This window comes from Micropterus dolomieu, linkage group LG15 (genome assembly GCF_021292245.1).
Source record: "Micropterus dolomieu isolate WLL.071019.BEF.003 ecotype Adirondacks linkage group LG15, ASM2129224v1, whole genome shotgun sequence".
NCBI lineage: Eukaryota > Metazoa > Chordata > Actinopteri > Centrarchiformes > Centrarchidae > Micropterus > Micropterus dolomieu.
In genome coordinates, this window is record NC_060164.1 from 21,666,097 (window position 1) to 21,685,573 (window position 19,477).

At 37.6% G+C, this 19,477-nt stretch overlaps 1 protein-coding gene across 5 annotated transcripts in view; it reads right to left on the bottom strand.

The window, feature by feature from the left end:
* Nucleotides 1–2,444: 2,444 nt before the first annotated feature.
* The window catches only part of kcnh1a (potassium voltage-gated channel, subfamily H (eag-related), member 1a), a 73,127-nt gene continuing 56,094 nt past the window's right edge, over nt 2,445–19,477 (bottom strand). For all 5 annotated transcript variants that reach the window (XM_046071335.1, XM_046071333.1, XM_046071332.1 and 2 more), the window contains 2 exons: nt 11,886–12,082; nt 2,445–8,872 (listed from right to left, as the gene is read on the bottom strand). In XM_046071335.1, coding sequence (XP_045927291.1) covers nt 8,018–8,872; nt 11,886–12,082 — 1,052 coding nt within the window. In that variant the 3' untranslated portion in view covers nt 2,445–8,017. The remainder of the gene's footprint in view (nt 8,873–11,885; nt 12,083–19,477) is intronic.

A 19,477-nucleotide genomic window follows, 5' to 3' on the forward strand; every position in this document is an offset into this window, starting at 1 on the left:
AAGCCGGAGAAATGCAAATTTAACATTTACTGTCCTCCTTTAGCTCGCCACAAAAGCAGTTGTGTATTCAGAGGTAGACAACAGGCACAGAAGACTGAATAGAGCAGTAGCAAACGTGATCAGTATCATTATACCCCTACGGATCATGTAAGGGATATTGGGTAAAGTAGAATAACACTAATGTTAGTAAATGGATTGGTAAAAAGCATTAGAGGAGTTACATATACGCTTTTAATTCAACACAGTAGCACTGGTAGATGACATTTATCCGCTGGATTGCGGAGCAAAGCTATTTTTAAAGCAAGGATGGAAAAAAACCCTAGCTGTACGTTTTCAGCTTTACGATCACTCAGTCCACGTTTGGATTAAAACCTTGTATTTCAAGTTTCATGAATATGAATATCCATTAATGTTAAAATGGAAAACCATACTGTACCTGATTCAAGGAGTCATTTATGTGTATGTCCTGATACATAGACGTCAGGACCATGAGGACGCTCTACTGTGTTTTTGGGTCTGTTGAGGGGGTTAATCTGCTCCCCTATAGATAATCAACTCATGAAACTCTTCAAGAACAGAAGACAATTCCTAATGCACAGAATTTCGGGTGAGTTTTGTGAGTAATTTTAAAGGATAAGGCTGGTGTAATTCTATATTTTTTTCACTAACAAATCCAGTGAAAAGGCCAAAGCCAACAACTTATTAGTCTGTTTCTCAATACTATCAGACTTCCCTACCTTGTCTGTGACACTCAGCCCACAAGTCCATTCACTCACATTTGTTCTGAATCTTTAAAAATGGGTCAAATATATATATATAGTTTAGTTTTTTTAAAGGCTCAGTAATTTGCAGCAGAGCCCGAGTTCAAACTAATGAAGGAACATGCTAGTACTTGCCAGCCAGTGTGGCTCATTGATGTGTTTTTGAACAACAATGGAGCTCTATGGCATAGAGGAATATTATATATCAGGCTTTGGCTAAACAGACCGTTAAGTTGGGTTTGTAGTTATAATATGTTTGGTCAATTCTGCTTGTTTCTTCAGTGCTCAGAGCTTTTCATGGGATTTGTTGACAAGGATAAAGAATATATAGATAAAGACTTATCCTTTAAAAGAGGTCAAAGACATGTCCAAAAACATGAAAATCACCACACTATGAGTTAAAAGGAGGCTTTAATAAAGGTTTAAAGCTTTGAGGTTAAGTCAATTAACCAGTTAGTCGACTGACAGAAAAGTCAGATTCGTCGTTTTGTTTTTTTACTTTTCTGGTTCCAGCTTCTCAAATGCGAGGAGTAGCTGCTGTTTTTCTACTTTTTCTACTATATCATTTGAAAGCAGCATATTGATGAGAACACCTTGGACTCTGGAAAACTGTGATTGCCTTTTTTTCCAATGTATTCTGACATTTTATAAACCAAACAATTGATTTTTCGAGAAATAATCAGCAGATTAATCGATGTATAGATAAAGTAAAAAACTGTTATTTGCATCACGTCGAGGCTTACCATTGAAGTGTGGGCACGGATGATGAGTTGGATGACCTAATGTAATGGGAGGAAAAAGCTTCTGTCTTTTGTTTTACCACAAAGGTGCAGTTTAGGTCCACACCAAAGTACAGTATAAATAATTCTAGGTTTTAAGTTGCACATCTTGAAAGTGTTTGCATCTGCTCAGATCACAATAAATAATTAACTCTATAATCCAGTAGGGGGTGACTAGTTTATCACCAGTCTTTAAAGACAAACTCTCCCAGGAAGTAATAGGAAGCTACTTTAAAAAAAGCTTAAGTGCTTTTAAAAAAAAAGTCTTTTGAGGTTAAAGTGTGATGTGGCAAAAACAATATGATCTTCTTACTATTCATAGTGCATAGTAAGGAAAGCAAACTGCTTCGGGGTATGGCTTCCAAGAAGATTAGTTGAAGAATTTTAGATCAAGGTGCCATCGCTGAGATTCATAATTAACATAAAACTCTCAAGTTCCCTCAGATCCTCTTGCTGTTTATTGTCGTGCCACAATTGACTGTTCCCAGGGTTTTCTGTTTCCCAATCTGTGAACTGCAGAGGTCTAATTTTTTATCTCAATTAGTGGGGAATCAACTCGTCTCGTAATAAAAGCTACTTTGTCAGTAAATAATAAAAGTACTCTGTAATCTGGATTTGTTTGTTCTGGTGAGCCTCGAGTGTTTCCATTAGTTGATTTCTGTTCTCGGGATTATCACATCTGTGGCACTAAGTAGGATCAATTTGAGCAGGGGGTCAGTGAGGGATCCTCTTAAAGGAGCACAAAACTGTGAGGTTTATCTGACGTAAGAAGATCAGCAGGAGAATACACCTGCTGAGTTACACTTTCTTGGAAAAGTGCCCTTATCACTTGCAGAGGAGCCAAAACACAAAGACAGAATGGATGTTATACGGTGCATTCCCCAAAGAGAAGAGACAGGGTACAGTCTGTATAAAATATTTATTATGAATAGTACAGTATGTCACAGTTCATAACAAAGAGTTCCCGTTGTGCTTGAAATAGTTAAATTTCTCATCTCATGACATGTGAACATAGAGGCATGTGCATATTACATAAACCACACACCAAAGTCAGACTTTTCTCTTTAAGAATCTAAACATTGCAATATAATTTGTGCATATATATGTGGGGTTTTATAACTAGGCAGCTTTCTAGAGCTGACCACAAAAATAGTTCTGTGTTCAAATTGTTTCAAAGGAGCGACAGTAATTTGGATATTCAACACTGCTTTTCTCACTGCAGGCCTGAAAAGGGGCAATATGAAGGCACAGTGTTGCATGCTTCTCAGTAGCAATCAAAGATAATGACCATAATAATATAAGGGTAATGTAGTGAAGTGGTAACTCAGTACTGTAAAAAGTCCTTTACACTTGGTACCTTAAGGTTTTTGGATATTTTTGTCACCATTTGGACCTTTTGTTTATTGAAAAAAGGGCTGTCCTGTATAGCGGCTTCCTAGTCTTCTGACCACTCAAAGCGCTTTACACTATGTGTCACATTTACCCCATTCACAAACATTCATACACTGATGGCAGAGGGTATCATGCAAGGTGCTCATCAGAAAGAAACTAATCATTCACACACCGCGGATCTTCTGATTAGCGGGCGACCTATTCTACCTCTAAGCCACATCCACGTATAAATGTTACAGCACAGAACTACATATTGCTTTCAAGGATCTTGTCTCTGAGTTTTAGAGTGCACCTACATCCCATTTTAGTCATGTATATTTATGGTGTTGGTAAAAAATTCTTCCTCTTCAAACAGGCACGAGTGAAAGTACCCTCCACATGTCTTTGTTGTTGGGCTGCATTCAAATAGTGACAAAATCAGACTTTTTACTGATTTTATTTTTAAAAATCAGTCGGATCTGGCTCTGTTGCTGTTTAGACACTGTAAAATGTAAAGAAACTAAAAGAATTGCTAATTAACAGTGTAAATATAACCAATAACGAGAGAATACAGTACCAACAAAAAATACCACACTTAAAAGAGTCATAGGATGTCATTAAAAAGTAAAGTTGAATATATTCTTTAAAAATATTACCTACTTGGTCATTTATCTGTCATTGTTGACGCGAAACAGCAGTTTATTGTGGCTAAAATTAAAATATTCCACCATACAGTCAGTAACTTGAAACCAAAAGAAAACCATTCACATATTCACAATAATCTGTTAAAGAAAATATTATTTTCCATGTGGGTTCAGTAACATTGAATCATATAAATAATAAAAATGACAGTTCTTGACCTCCACATAATGTAAATTAAAGTTTAATCTTGAACTGTTACGGATAGTATTTCAGACTAATGCTCACAATTGTCACCAATTTTTGTTTGAAAAAGGCAACAACATCAACTAACTCTACACTTTCTTCTCTAAGAAAAACTACTTAAAATAAACTTATAAAGTCAAAACTTATTATTTTGAGGAAATAGTTTGACATTTTGACATTTATTCATTTCAGTGAGTTAGAAGATCTTGTGTGCATTACATGAAGCTAGAGCTGGAAGTCAATTAGCTTAGCTTAACAAAGACTGGAAGCGCGGGGAAACAACTTGCATGCTGTTTTTACATTTTGATTTTATACAAATGAAACTAACAAGATGTAATGTATTAATTAATAAGCTCTAGGTGTGCTTCTCATAAATCTGTAGCTCTGTGTGTGTGCACATAATTCACACTCTTCCCCAACTGGACAGGTTTTTTTTTTTTGGTTTAGGTGCTGTACTACACACAAGCAAGTTAATTTTCTGTTGCAGTTTGTTTCCCAAGAAAAGAAAAACTGTTTGCTGTCTTTTTTTTGTAACACCGCTGTAATTGTTTTAATTCAACGACGCCACCCGAGCAGGAAAGACTGATTGACATTGTGGTTCTGTATCGGTGCTGGAAGCAATCCCCACTTGACAAGTGGAAGGAGTAGCAAACAACTCTGTGCTTTTGTTTCTGCAGGCATTAAAACAAGTGGGTTTGGTTCTCGCCTGTTTGTTGTTGTGTCAGAGGAAAACTGAATAAAGTTAAGCTTTTCTACACTTCCCCCTAAATTGCTCCTGGGCTCCTCCTAAATCTCTGCAGCTCAGCACAGTGAATTAATATTGAACAGCAGCTTATCACTCTAAACTTTTCTCTGACTCTCTGTATGTGAAGGCCTGTATCTCTACAGACATGAGTGCTATCAATCTTCTCAACTCACTCTCGACAAGAAAGCTAACAAACGTAGTTCTTAAAATGTCAAACTATACCACTAAATTGTTCTAAATACTGTACTGCACAACCGTACCATGTAAATCTGGCTGAGCTTGCAACATATCTGTCGCAAAGTAGCAAATCAAGGCTTTAAATCTGCCCAATTGTCATAAAGTTGCCCAAATTTAAAACGTTCCATTTAGAGGTTTTATATGTCCTGTCGGCATTAATATATACTGCGAGGTGGGGTGTGTGTATGATGATTGTGTTTAGTTTTCTTAATATAACACAAAGTGCAGGTTGCAAATACACCGGTAAACATTTAACCTCTATAACGTTATTGGATTCATTTGTCCAGTGGTTCTGGGAAAGAATTTGGTATTGATGCACTCAGTGCCCTGTCAGTCTCAATCATAACTGAAGTTATAATTAACAATTAATGTAATAACATTTTACCAAATTTGTTTCTCATTTTAAAAGAGTTTTGGATCCTTTCTTGGCTGACTAAATTCCTCAGAGACTCGTGCCGGCCGTCTTTTTGCTTCCTTTGATTTCTTCTTACTCATGTATGAACAGCAGCTTTATGAAATAAAAAAAGTCATAGCAAGATGATTTTAGTGATTTTCCCGTTATAAGATCACAATTCTTTGTGAAAACAGTCCCATAAACACCGACTCTAACCCAAATGAGTTTCTCACTTCTGTGATGACATGCCATTTATTTTTAGTAAGCTGAATGTTTGATGGGAATGGAGCTACAGAATGTGTTGGGGGAAAAAAAAGTGTCTTTTTCCTCTCAGCTTTTCTTGATAAGAGAGAAGGCATGCAGGAAAGATAAATTATCCATCTGAATAATAAATAATATAAGATAATGGTTACTTTTACTGTATACTAAAGATATATTCAAGCAGAACAGTAAAGCTTCTACCAGAGGTACACCCCAAAATCCCTCAAATTTGATGGTCCACAGTAAAACACAATTATTTGTTTTGTATGCAAGTATGACTACTGCTAATGTCAGTGGTATAATACAGTATTACTACTGATTGCAATTAATTTATTCTGGACTTAATTATCAGCAATCTGCGTGAATTCATCAATCTATAAAACGGCAAAAACAGTTTGACTGTTTTAAAAATGAGTCATATTACTGAATATTATTATATATTCTTCCATTATTCATTGTTTTTAAAGAACGTCAACTGATGAGGTTTTAGCAAAAAATTCGACTAAGAGCTATATAATGCATATAATTATTGCTCGATACCAGAACTCATGGTTCTGTATTACTTGGTGTTGGATGCATCTTTTTATGTGGACTAATAAATGAATGACTTCAGTTACCACAATGATGCTCTAAAGCAGCTCTAAAGTGTTCCCTGTGTTTTCTCACTCTGCCCCCATTCCTCCTGTCCCCCATACTGATTCTCGGGTTTGATACATACATTCATTCACACAAATTTAATTTGGTTAACAACATAACCATCGAAGTTTAAGTGTAAAATTGATTATGAATCCTTCCATCAGTCTAACATTTTAGCCATGGTACAAGAAGGTTAAATTTAGTGTAGTTTCAGTAAAGTTGATTGTTTGTATAACAACTGAAATAATCCTTACCTAAATGTTTTCCTTTTTGGGGGAAAATTGAAATTGTGTTAAAATGTAAAAGAAAATTTAAATTTTTAGAGAAAGTTATAAAATGAATGATACTGCTATTTGTTCCTGAATTTTATTTTATTTATTTTGACTGGATTACTCTGCCTACATCTGGCAGTTTGTGTTTGAATTAATGATGAAAGACTACCTAATAACATTTTGGGAACTTGATTAAAATAAAATCTTAATAAAAATACAACAAATTCTGAAATACTTTTTGTGTCTGAAATTATTTAAATGTTTTTCTCTTGGGTGGTTACTTTTTTAAATTATGAAATGACTCAGTACTGACCAGATGGTTGTCTCCCAGCTGGCACAATTAGGCGCATTTAGGGAACGTATGTTAAAGTTTGTGGAAGCAATAAGCAAGTTTACATTGCCTCCAAATACCTGCGTCTAGTGAAGCAATCAGTCCTGAAAGAGATTGCCTGTATTTGTGCCAAAATTACAAAGTTTCACATTTTTAAAATCGGCCCCTTATTAATAGTCAACTTGTATCTTGTATAGTCCTGGGATGATGTTTTTTTGTGAATGTGAAGACAGACAGGCACATTAACTCATGCATACTAACTGGTGTAACAAATATAAAAATGTATCTCAGTGGCCATTAAATCCAAAACTCATCCTAAAACAAGTTCCAGTGACTATCTTCACTTTGAAGTTTATTTTACATAAATACATTTTATTTTAGAAATATTCTGCAAAAGGGCATTCCTTACTATTTTCTTAACAGTTTTAAAATACGTCAAGGGGCATAGCCATTATTAGTACCATCTGCATATCTAATTATGCATCACCAAAGCTAAAAATGCATGGTGCTCATACAATGTTTGCATCATGTACGTGGTTGTAGTGTTTACATAGAGTACAATAAATTCTAGACATCAGGAAAGATGGATAACTTACTCACTGCTGCCACACTAGTTAGCATTGCATCTGTTATCTTTCCATGGTTTATGGAAATAATAAAATCTGCTGAAAGATGTCTTGCTTGTTCGAAATCGGATTACTTACTTGGAGTTATCTGTTGTATAATTCATAATGATCCTGGCAGTTGATATAATAAAAGAGTTCATCAATTGCTTGAGGAAATAACTGAGACTGTTTCCACATCTGCAAAGACCTTTTTCACTGTCATGGTGAAATAATGCAAATGACTCGCTGTGTGGTCTCAATTAATCAAATATGCACCATCTGCAATTTGAGGCACACGTCTATTTTATGTGACATGCAAAGAATCTCATACAAATGATTCAATAACAAACCAGTGGGTCATGCTGTTTCTATTGGAGCCTTCCAACAGAGATAAAACTATGTTCTTCTGTAGAGACTCTCAAAATCTGAAGAGGTAAACAGATTTTGGAGCTCTTTAAGCTATTTTTCCATTATAGATGGAAACTTATATACAAACATAAAGCTGTCAGTTTTTACGTAACCTCTGAGTGTTATTACACCAAAATCTGAGCTACAGCCTCTCCGTCCGTTGTTAGCCAACACGTACACCCCTATGATAAAGGCAGGTGTGTCTTCAAGACCACACTGTTGCCTAATCTAAACGGTGTGCACAGTGCAGCTTCAGCTATCCAAGTAATCTGGATATTACCGGATTCCAGCTGAGTTCACAGGTAACTTTTGCCTGATGATTCGTCCATCCTTCAAGAGAAGATGTCTTCTTTTTCCAGTTCTGGTGAAGCAGGTCTAGAAATGTCAAAAAGAGGCTGCGGAGAGCCAGCACTTGATTTCCTCGCTTTGAGGAGTGCAAGTGCTTCTGTGAGTTGCTCCTCCAGGCCGGACATTCGAACGTTCAGGTTCTTGAGGTCGTCCTTTAACTCCAGCTTGAGCTCCTGAAGCGAGGCCTGAAGCGTTTGCTCTGGGATCGGGTAGAAGGCGTGCCTGGTCTCCGGAGGCTGAACGGGACTTCGGTCCTGGGGCGTCATGCGAAAGTCACCCACTTTGTCTAGTCGTAAGTCACTTTTGGTGATACCGCTGTCACACGAGTCTGTCTTCTTAAGAGACATCTGTGATTCATGCACCTTGGTCCGTTCAGGTAGCGTCTCCATGGATTCGGCTTTAGACACTTTGTTCCAGTTGTCGGCTTTGGTCATGGACTCCTTGAAGCGACCCCAGCCTTTGACTTTAAGTGGCTCAGCAGACCGGCCTCCGACCAAAGAAATGGGAGTTGGCACTTGCAGCTTCGCCTTGTCTGAGGAAGCACAGTTGGTGGGCGTTGAAGATGACGGTGTTGCTGGGATTTCTGTTACTGTGACGATGCTGGTAGTTGTAATGGCTGTATTAGCTAATGGGACGTCCACGTACAGGGGGCCCTTCTCAATATCATGTTCATCTACTTCTGGCTTGTCTGTCACCATGCGGGCTTCCTTCTGCTGTCGAAAGCGCTGGAAGAGCTTTCGTACCGGGTGATCTGGTGGCAAGTTCAGAGGGGCTTCATTTTTACGTCTCTGTCGCTCCTCTTCCTCTCGTTTCACATCACTGATCTTTCGGAAGACAATCTACAAGAGAATTTAAAGTTCTTATGATTAAAAAATCAGTTCTTTTCAAATGATCAAAAACACAGCACATTCAAATTATATTGTAATGCCTTCTTCTCCAAGTCAATTAAGTCCCCTGAAATAAGCAAATATGAGTATAAAACCAGACCAAATTAATCTTCAGTTAGATGTACAGGTGTATCTATTATATTCATTGTACAGTTTGTGTGAGGAAGATTGTTAATGTTCCAAAATCTGTATGCTTTGTAAATGTCACCCTAATGAGGCTATTCCCACGACATGGGTCATATCTCTGAAAAGGGTGAAGACTATCACTGTATTTGTATTACCCGTTTTCCTTCTTTACCTTGGATTGATGCTTTTTTTTGTCTAACTTTGTCTCTTCTCAATAACCCTATGTCGTATATTTATAGTCGGTGGATCTTGAGTTGGGATTCATGTTTTATACAGTGGTCAAATTTTACTTGTCAGTACAATTTTTGATACCCTTTTTAAAAGAAATAGTTTGACATTTTAGGAAATTCTTTTATTTGCATTCTTGTCGAGAGTTAGATGAGAAGATTGATGCCACTCTCCCGTCTGTACAGAAAATTTGTAGCTGGAGCCAGCAGCTGGTTAGCTTCGCTTAGCATAAAGACTGGAAACAGAGGGGAAATGCTAGTCTTACTCTTTCTGAAGATAACAAAATCCACCTACCAGCACCCTTAATATCACTAATTAACATGCTAAGGTACATTTAGTTTCAATACAAACCAAAAAACCACAACCACAAATTGGCAAACTTGCAGTGACGACAAGACTCCAGGAAGTCACCGTGTAGTCATTTTACATAAATACACAACATAAATAAACAATCTTAATATCAATCCTTGTGACCAAGATCTACACTAAGGGAGGCATTTTACAGCTGAAAAATCCACTAGTCATTGCTCTCGCACGGAAAACTAATTAATGGTGACATTGTTTCTAAATGACCTCAAACATTTCTGCACTGCAATTTCTTGTTACTTGTAGCTGACAAAAATATTGTAAATAAGCTACTATTGCCTAATATATCTGCCTGGCCGTCAAACTATTTCTTTAATGAAAAGATTATTATTATTATATTATTATGTTTCAGCTGTTCAAAAAAGCCAATTAAAGAATCCCTCTATGAGTAAATACTTTGTCTGGCTGGAGAAATGGAGGCTAACTGAAAAAAATAGCTTGTGGAGTTCACAAGAAGAGCCTAGTAATTAAACATCCAACTGATGTGCTGTTTACAACTTAGAAAGTGGAAGTTTTCTGATAGCTCCAAGTTCGGCTTCATGTTCCCTTTTTGTCATCTACTAACATCCATTTTTCTTCTCAGTCTCATAACAACACTGTCATCTCAACTTCAACCCCTCTACAGCCGAACATGTCGTGCGTTGGATTTCAAAAACACAACACAAGTTCAATTTGAAGGCAATGTTTGGCTCCTTCTACAATCCATCTCTGGATTTCCCGGCTATATACATTCAGAAAGTATGGGGCCCTGGTGAATAGTGAGTTTAATGCTGCAGATGAGGCTGCCTCTTAATATGCAGGCTACTCAATCTCACTTGCTGTCTCTTGGGCAGGCTAACCTTATTATGAATGCGGTAATGATTGGTAGCTACACTTGAGTTGCTGATCACAGCTGTTCATTTCTGAATCAAGGATATAAGAGTGGCTTTAACATATGGTGGCTGTTTGAGTTTTTGTATGGATTTTAGCATGTGTTGTTTAGCTGTGTAACACATATGAGCTCTAGCTGTACGAATCCAATGTTTAGGAATAATTGGACATTTTCTAAAGGAACTGTGTGTTTACTGTTTCTGGTAGAAGTTTTGGGGAAATACACTTTTTTACTTTCTTGCCAAAAGACGGTAGGATGGATACCTCTCTCATATCTTTCCATTAGATATGACGCTCCAGTAGCTCACCCCTATGAGCTTTAGAAATGCTGGTAGGTGGATTTTTTTTACCTTTGGACAGAGCCAGGCTAGCTCTTTCCCCCTGCTTATCAGAGTGTTATCAATCCTCTCATCTAACTCTCAGCAAAAAACTCAACTAAGTGTATTTAAACTATTAAACTATTCCTTTGTGTGAATGGGCAGCAGGAGCCACTGTGGCTAAATGGAGAGAAAAAGAAGCATCACCTGTAGAAACTGTAGAAAGAAAAGCAGTCACTGTGCTTGCCCATGCATGTCACTATATGATCTCTGGGAAGCACAGTGCAAAACCCCCACGGCAATTATGACTCGTCACCAAAATAAAAACAGGATGTTCTCTAAAAGTTCAAGCTCTCATTAAAAGTAATTGTACTTCTGACAAAGTAGCTGCTCAATGAGTGTTTGCTGAAGTATTAAATCGCACTTGCTGTTATCATGGTAACCTCGGGCCACGTGGGCCAAATGAACAAGGACTGAAATCTTGAAATTACAACTTTGAGTTAAACATCGTTCATGACAGAAACAGTAGTTGTCTTTTACCTTGTTTCCTAACTTGTTCTTGTTTGGTGCAATTGTACACCTAGCTAAAACTAATGTAGTCTAACACAACAGTCCTGCAATAAATCCTACTTGTATCATGGTTGTTCAGTTCAGTTTTTGTGGATTTGATTCAACTTTATGGTAAATTTGGAGGCGGCAGTTTGTGTTGCTGTTGAACTGTATTTATATGAGAAGAGTTTCTAATATTTTGTTTTTTGAATTGGACAACGTACAAAATTCTATATGTACTTCGTTGGTGTACCAAAACTGGCAACTCAGTGGAAATATTTGGGGTGAGTATTATAGTTATTTTGATATTGTCATAATATACTGATTGCTTTCCATTCATAGAAGATATATTGAGTTATTACTTGAAGAAGAGAACTGACACAGTTTAATAATTCTTTCTAACATGCTCTTTGTTTACCACTAACATGAAAGATACTGTGTAAAGCCCAAATCTAAACTGAGTGAATTGTAACTTGTTCTTTCTTGGTGCCATTTGAAGAGTTACTTACCCTCTTTCGCAGGTTGTAAGTGAGCAGCAGATTTCTTGAGAAGTGGTTGGAAAACGCTGTGTAGAACTCCAGCACCTTCTGCAGAGCATCGCGTTTGATGACGTGGAGGTCACAGTAGGTCAGAGCTCGGACGTTGGCACAGGCTTGAGCGAGAGTCACCTCTTTCCAGAAAACATCCCCAAATACATCTCCCTTACCTGTAGAGAGAGAGGACACTATTTAAACCAGGTAATTTTTCTAAAATGTTTGCTCTTAAAAGAAGTGGAGTAAATAGAAAGACAAATTAATTACTTGTTAATTTGGTAGCACTTTATAATAACGTCACACTATAAAGCATTAGTTTAGTATTAGTAAATAAGGATTTCATAATTTATAAAGCATTATTCATACATTAATACACATTAGTAAGTCATTCATAAACAGTTATAAATGTTTTATTCTTTGTTATCTACACTATGAAGCAGTTGTTAAGTATTAGTACATTTTTAATTCCTCATTTATAAACCATTGTTCATACGTTAATACACATTAGTAAGTCATTTATAAACAGTTATACATGTTGTATTCTTTATTAATAAGCTTATCTATAATGTGCTTAATAATTGTATTTTCTTACTTCATATATGATCGGTTCACTATTTATAAATTAAGTATTATTTTAATGACAAACCATTTATGTATGAGTTGTTAATGGTTCATAAGATCATTTGGAAAGTTTAAGAAAATTATTACATAACTGCCTGTTTTTGATACTTTCCAGAGAAAGAATATAAACAATCTCAGCATAACTCGTAAATCTACCAGTGGCAAAGCCCAAAGGATGCTACTAAGACTACCCGAAAGATGCCCCAGCTAACTTTACAGGATAAAAGCCTCACCGTTACAGGCCTGGTACCGTTTCTCTGAACTCCTCATCAAAACTCCAATATGTGCGCTTCTAGAGATCTGCTGATGAGCAAAGGGTTGCTTGGATGGTCTGTTGAAAGACACCAATCTTACCCCCCCCAGTGCTTTGATCAACTGCTAACTTGCCATGATATGTAGTTATTTAGAAATGGTCTAATAGTGCTTGTAGTACTTTGTGTGAGCCCATCTAAAGTGAGGGCTATCTATGCCTTACAAAGCATTTACAAATGATATTGTAACACACAATAATCAGTTTTCTTCTGAACAGAAAAAGGAAACGGACACAACACAAAGGGATACAGAACATATTATTTATTACAAAATGCCTTTCACCCATTCATTCACAAAAAAACACAACAACACGAGAGACTATTGCTGCATAAACTGTACAACTGGTGATATAAAATGAACCATCTACAACCCAACGCGTTCTCACTCCCAAGTCGTCACATATGGACCAATGGTCAAGACCCCTTGTTGTCACTTTATAACACACTTAGGAGCTGTAGCATCACAGTTCAACGTACTGGGGAAAGCCCTGTGGCACAGTTTTTGAATGCTAAAGACAGGTCTAGAATATTTAACACTAGTGTAGAACTTAAGCTAATTTACCAACCTAGGTTCTGAGGGGTAGTGTTGGGGTAAGAAATAGACTGTGTGTGATTAAAGAACAGTGGGCAGGTTTATTACAGCGCCTTTAACACTCTCATAGTGCACCAACCATGTTTGAAACAATCCCCAGAATAAGAAGAGCTCTTTCATAAAAAATACAATTTTAAAAAGTGTCCAGTGTCTTTCAGTTATTTGTACCTCTACCTGGGCAGGATAATGAACGTGTGGTGGATCTTTCTTATCTGCCAGTGTCCTGTAATCTGATGTGTCAGTCCTGTTGAATGGGATCTGAAGCACCTGGGTGCATCATCTCTGGGACTCGCTCGCCATCTGCATCCAGCGAAGAGTTGACCTCTAGGCTACAATCCAGGCTCTCAAAAACCAGTCTGCACGTATAGTGCAGAAGAAATCATCACAGTCAATGTTCTTCAAATAAGATCTCATCCCGTTTGTCAAAACTCAATATCATCACCCTGCTGTCTAGGGACTCTTCTTAAGTTTTACATTGTTATAACGTTACCAAAGATTTATAACTTTACCAGGTAGCATTTAAGCAAGACATCACTACTATGAATTGATTAAATTTCTTTACATTACATTAAATTACAACCAAAAAATACTGAACAGAGTTTTCACATTTTAGTCAAGGAAATTATCTTTAACTTTATCTATTATCATAAATACTGTAAATAAAAATACCTCTGAAAGTACTACATGTGCTTACACATCCAAAAGTACCTCCAGAGATTAGTTTGAAACCACGACACAACAAAATACTGCTGAACAGTTCAGGACATCGCGTTCACAACATCCTCCGACTGCTTTAACTTACAGTAATATGGTTTTAACCCATTTAAGCTGCATCACGCTGCACTTTTACTAGCTCTCTCCTAAAGGTTACAAACTTTACTCACCGGAGTTTCCAGGGTGAAAAAAACTCCTTCGGCAAATGACGGCATTCAAAAATCCCGAGTGATGGTGTCTTTACACTTAAGACCCGCTTCTGGGCCCGTGTGATGTCGTTTTTCCAACTTAGCCCGCTTCTCTCTGTTCTTCCTCGGTGCGGTCTGGCGCTAAAGTGAGCGCACACGGCAGAGACAACTGGATGCGCCAAGAGTCAAATAGCGCTGCTTTAAGGCCCGTATTTTTTATGTGGGCTACAGTCTATGGTAAGGAGGAGACATGGTTGAGAAGGGCGGCTTGACCAGAAACCATACTTTCACTTTTTTCCTGTGTTAAACACAAACTCAATATTGAGTTTTTTTCTTCGGTTGCGTATAGAACGCAAGTAACGTTCTGTTTCAAAACGTTATTCACTAGTTTTATTTTGAAAGCGTAACCGGACGTTGTGTATTTATTGTTGCTAACTTGACTGCCGAGACGTCCAAGAACGACACTAAAGGGGCGTTAACCCAGGCCGTAATAAAGCTGAGACTTTTTTCAATCTCATTTGTAATGTTTTGTATGGCCTAAATAGTCCTTACTTTAGAGAGAAAATGCTTATTAAATAATTTCCTTAAACGTTCTACATGATCGTATGAACCATAGGCGCATATATATGGTTTTTATTGGAATAACACTTTTTATCAACTTTTTAATACAATCATTAAGCACATCATTGATGAGCTGGTAGTGATAGATCTGTCTCAGAGAAACGGTACCAGGCCTGTAATGTTTAAGGCTTTTATCCTGTAAAGTTAGCTGGGGCATTTTTCGGGTAGTCTTAGTAGCATCCTTTGGTCTTTGCCACTGGTAGATTTAGGCATTATGCTGAGATTGTTTATATTCTTTCTCAGGAAAGTATCAAAAAACAGTCAGTTAACCTATGTCATAATTTTTTTTTTTCTTTCCAAATGATCTTATGAACCATTAACAACTCATATATAAATGGTTTGTCATTAAAATAATACTTACTAATTTATAAATAGTGACCCGATCATGTATAAAGTATTAAAATACAATTATTAAGCACATTATAGATGAGCTTATTAATAAAGATTATAACATGTATAACTATGTTTATAAATGACTTACTAATGTGTATTAACGTAAGAACAATGGTTTATAAATGATGAATTAAAAATGTACTAGTACTTAACAACTGCTTCATAGTGTGTAGATAACAAAGAATAAAACATTTATAACTGTGCTTATGAATGACTTACTAATGTGTATTAATGTATGAATTATGCTTTATAAATGATGAATTCCGTATTTACTAATACTAAACTAATGCTTTATAGTGTGTAGTTATTATAAAGTGCTACCAAACCTTTACTTATTTTGGGACAGGAGTGGATATAAAATGCACAGTAAAATAATTTGTAGGTGAAAACCCTTACATTTTTACCATATTTTGTTTGCCTCTGTGAACACAAAGACTAATTCTGACTTTTTCACATACTAAAGTCCAATGAGTTGCCTTTCAGAAGAGACCACGACCGTGACTGCAATCAGAGTGGTTGTAAAAGCGCGGTAACCATTTTATTTTGAGTATGTCATTTTTGAGTATGTCACATTTTCCAGTACATTTGGCAATAAAAAAAGTAGTTTCCTCCCTCCTTCTTTATCCTTCATTCACCTCTGTTTCATTCCTGTCTTTACTTCTGCCCTTTTCTGTCTCTTAAACCCTCCATTTCTGCAGCCCTGCACTCCTAAAACGCTCTAACTTTATAGGTTTTTGTTGAATCAGCACTAGCAGACTTCTTTACATGGTTCTCCTAATCTTGCTGACATTTCTGTAAGCCTCTACCTCGCCCTCTCTCATTCCCTCTTTCTTGATATTTTTCTGTGTAAAAATGTTTCTCTCTTGTTCAAAGCAACATTAATAGAGAGACAGGATTGCAACAACACTGTATCACACACACACACGCATACACATACCTACATGAATATGTTCTCTTTTCTCACATTCATAAGTCGCACACAAAATATACATAATTATAGAACTGTGGCAGTTGGAGAAGAGCAGAGGGCTGTGTGTGTGTTTTACCCCCTGTTAATCCCCACAACGATAGCGATTAGTGTGCTGTTTTTCCCCTTCTGATTCTCCCTTCTCATCAGACTGTCAGTGGATAACACAACTATTTGTGTGTGTGTGTGTGTGTGTGTGTGTGTGTGTGTGTGTGTGTGTGTGGCATTTGTGGCAGTACAGAAGAGTTGTTATTTGCCCATATGGTGACAAGGAAGGAGATGAAAGACACAAGCGCGGGAGATTAAATTACAATAAGTTAGCATTGGCTACTTGTGTTGAGAAACCTAGCAACTGTAAGCCATTAACAAGCTCCGTTCTGTCGTGTTAGAGTGAAATCCAGGCCAATAAATAAGCATTCGCCCTCTGTGGCTGGTCCTGTATTTGTCCCTGCAGAGAACCATGCCTTAACAAGGCTTAATGAGGACTGTTTATCTGTATAGTGGAAGTTAAAGCGAGAGTAAGTACTGAAAACTCCTTTTGGCTCAGTTAAAGAACGCTAAAGTAAAGCGTGATTAGATCTCTGTGACCCTGTTGCGGAAACGAGGCCAAGATCCCTCCTGCTGAGCTACAGTTGGTCTGATATTGACAATCAAGCTGATGAGTAAGCATTGTCAACACAGCTATGAAAGAAAACCACATAGAACCATAATGTGGTCTGCTCAATTTGTCTTATGCATGTTAGTATGTAATCAAGTGTGTGTGTGTGTGTGTGTGTGTGTGTGTGAGAGAGGTAATGACTAAACACAGGTCCGTCGACCAGCTGTCTTCTGTGCCTTTGTGTCTGTGCACGTGTGTGTATGTTGTGGTGGTGGTGGTTGGGGGCTTCTGGCATGTTTGAAAACATATGTCATTTCCCTGTAGGAAAAGTTAACGGACCGTAGCTGAAGCAAAGCAATTTGTGTAATTGAATAGCTTGAAAGAGTACAGATCCCCTGTATGTATGTGTGTGTGTGTGTGTGTGTGTGTTAGACATAAATAACCTAGTCTGGACTACAGAACATGTTTGTGTAGGCTGCAGTGCAAACTGAACACACACACATACATACAGTGACATAAGGGGCCCACAGTTTCCATTCTGTATACTCTGTGGCCCCTCACATAGCCCTTTTCCATACACATGTACTGGCTTGGCTTGACTCTGTTTGACTCGGCATGTCAGCCCAGTGAGGAAGGTGATTTGCATCTGCATTAAAACAGGGCTACCAGCTTGAAAGTGTGTCTTGGCAGAACGAGTAGGATTCGTAAGTTGCTGTTTGTAAAAGTTGGCCCCTTCTTCCCTGGCTCAGCGGGAAGAATATGGACAGTTAAATCCATATAGCAATTAACTTGGCCCACTTGATGGCAGCAGAAATAATTTGTGAACACAGCATTGACAGAAGATATGGAGCAATATTAGCAATTATTTAGAGCCATGTTTCTGGTCAAGTCCAACATTCACTCTACTTTTAGCTCTGTTTTTGGTCTCTACCAACTCCTGGGGGAAATATCTGGTGCTTTAGCTGCTAATGCTCCACTATGTTCGCCAGCTAGTCATTTAAATGTGTCAGTCTGCAGTTTGAAAGTATTGATTATGGACGCTTAAGGAATCCAATGTTTGGATGGCCAAAACTATGAAAATAAGGCCCAAGTTGTTATAAAGGCAATTTGTCCTTTAAATATTCAGATGCATCAACGAACATGGGTGGGAGATGTGATTGGTGGAAACAACCTTCCTTGAGCAGCACAGTGATCTGGACAGTGAAAATCAGAGACTGTATACATGCAGTCGTTTTTGTGTGTGTCTCTGCTGCACCCATTTTAAACCTCTCACTTTGAGAAGGGGCTGGCCCATCACACTAGTTAGACACATGCACACGCACACGCGCACACACACACACACACACACACACACACACACACACACACATACAGAGCCTGTAGCACTGCTCCAGCTGTGCTTTAGCTGCCCTCACCATTAATTTGTCTGACTTTTCTCTCCTGTGACTGCTGCTTGTCACGGCCCTGTGCCCTAAAAAAGACCGTCTGTCTGTGTTTCTACTCCCACTGCCTGCTGAATCACAAATATATACTGTACGTACATGCTGGGATGAGACATAGTTAAATGTAACAGGCTAATCTGCTACATTTTTATGTAATTAAACATCTGTTTCATTGATTGATAAAATGTAATAATGATTCAATGTCAACTCTGTCCATGAAGGTTTTCTCATTGGCCATTTCACAGCAAACATTGTGACTCATACAAACGGGGACACAGGTGTAACAAGTTACGTTAAAGATGACTCTGTTCCCTTTAAGCGTACCAGCAAGCCATGACCTTTTGTCAGCGTACATTATGCAAAGGCTCTGGAACTGCCAAAACTAACTGAATGCAGTCATTGTTAATGTTAATTAATTACACCTGTGCTTTTCCTGCTGTGACATTTCAAAATGTCAGCTGTGAAAAAGGTGTGTTTGCTTGTCTAAGCACTCAGTTTGGTGGCTCTTCTTCTGAGAACCCCATGCTGAACAGGAAGTGGTGTGTTTTGTGGTAGGTAACACAAGTAGTGGTAGCCAACTTTTCCTGGACCTAAGAAGAAAAGATCTCCACCTACAGAAACCCAAATTTAGGAAAAAGATAATGGCGCACTTGTATCCTACAAAATGCTGGCAATTTAATAATGTTTCTTATTTATCAAAGTTGTACCTACATTTGTCATCAAGGCATATTTGAAGTAGTGGTTTCAAAGTGCTTACATTAGTTACTAATAAATATTTGGATTAATTATTTTCATGATAATACTTTTTGTATTCTGTAAAATGAAAGTGTATATTGTTTAATTGTTGGAGTTCTTAACACTCGACTATAATATTATTATTATTTTCACGTGCTTATTCCTTTCAACATACGTTCAACACTTTTAATTGAGACGTGTAAATGTTCATTCATTTATTACGTCCTTTAATTGGTCATTCAGTCATATGTCACTTATTCATGCACTAGGTCTTGTTAAGACCCCTTCCCCTTCCGGCTTCCTTCTCCTGCAGGAGGCTGCAGGCAGGGAGGCTGATTGGGCTGGGCAATCACCTGTGCAGCTCTATCTTCAGAGCTTATTTAGCC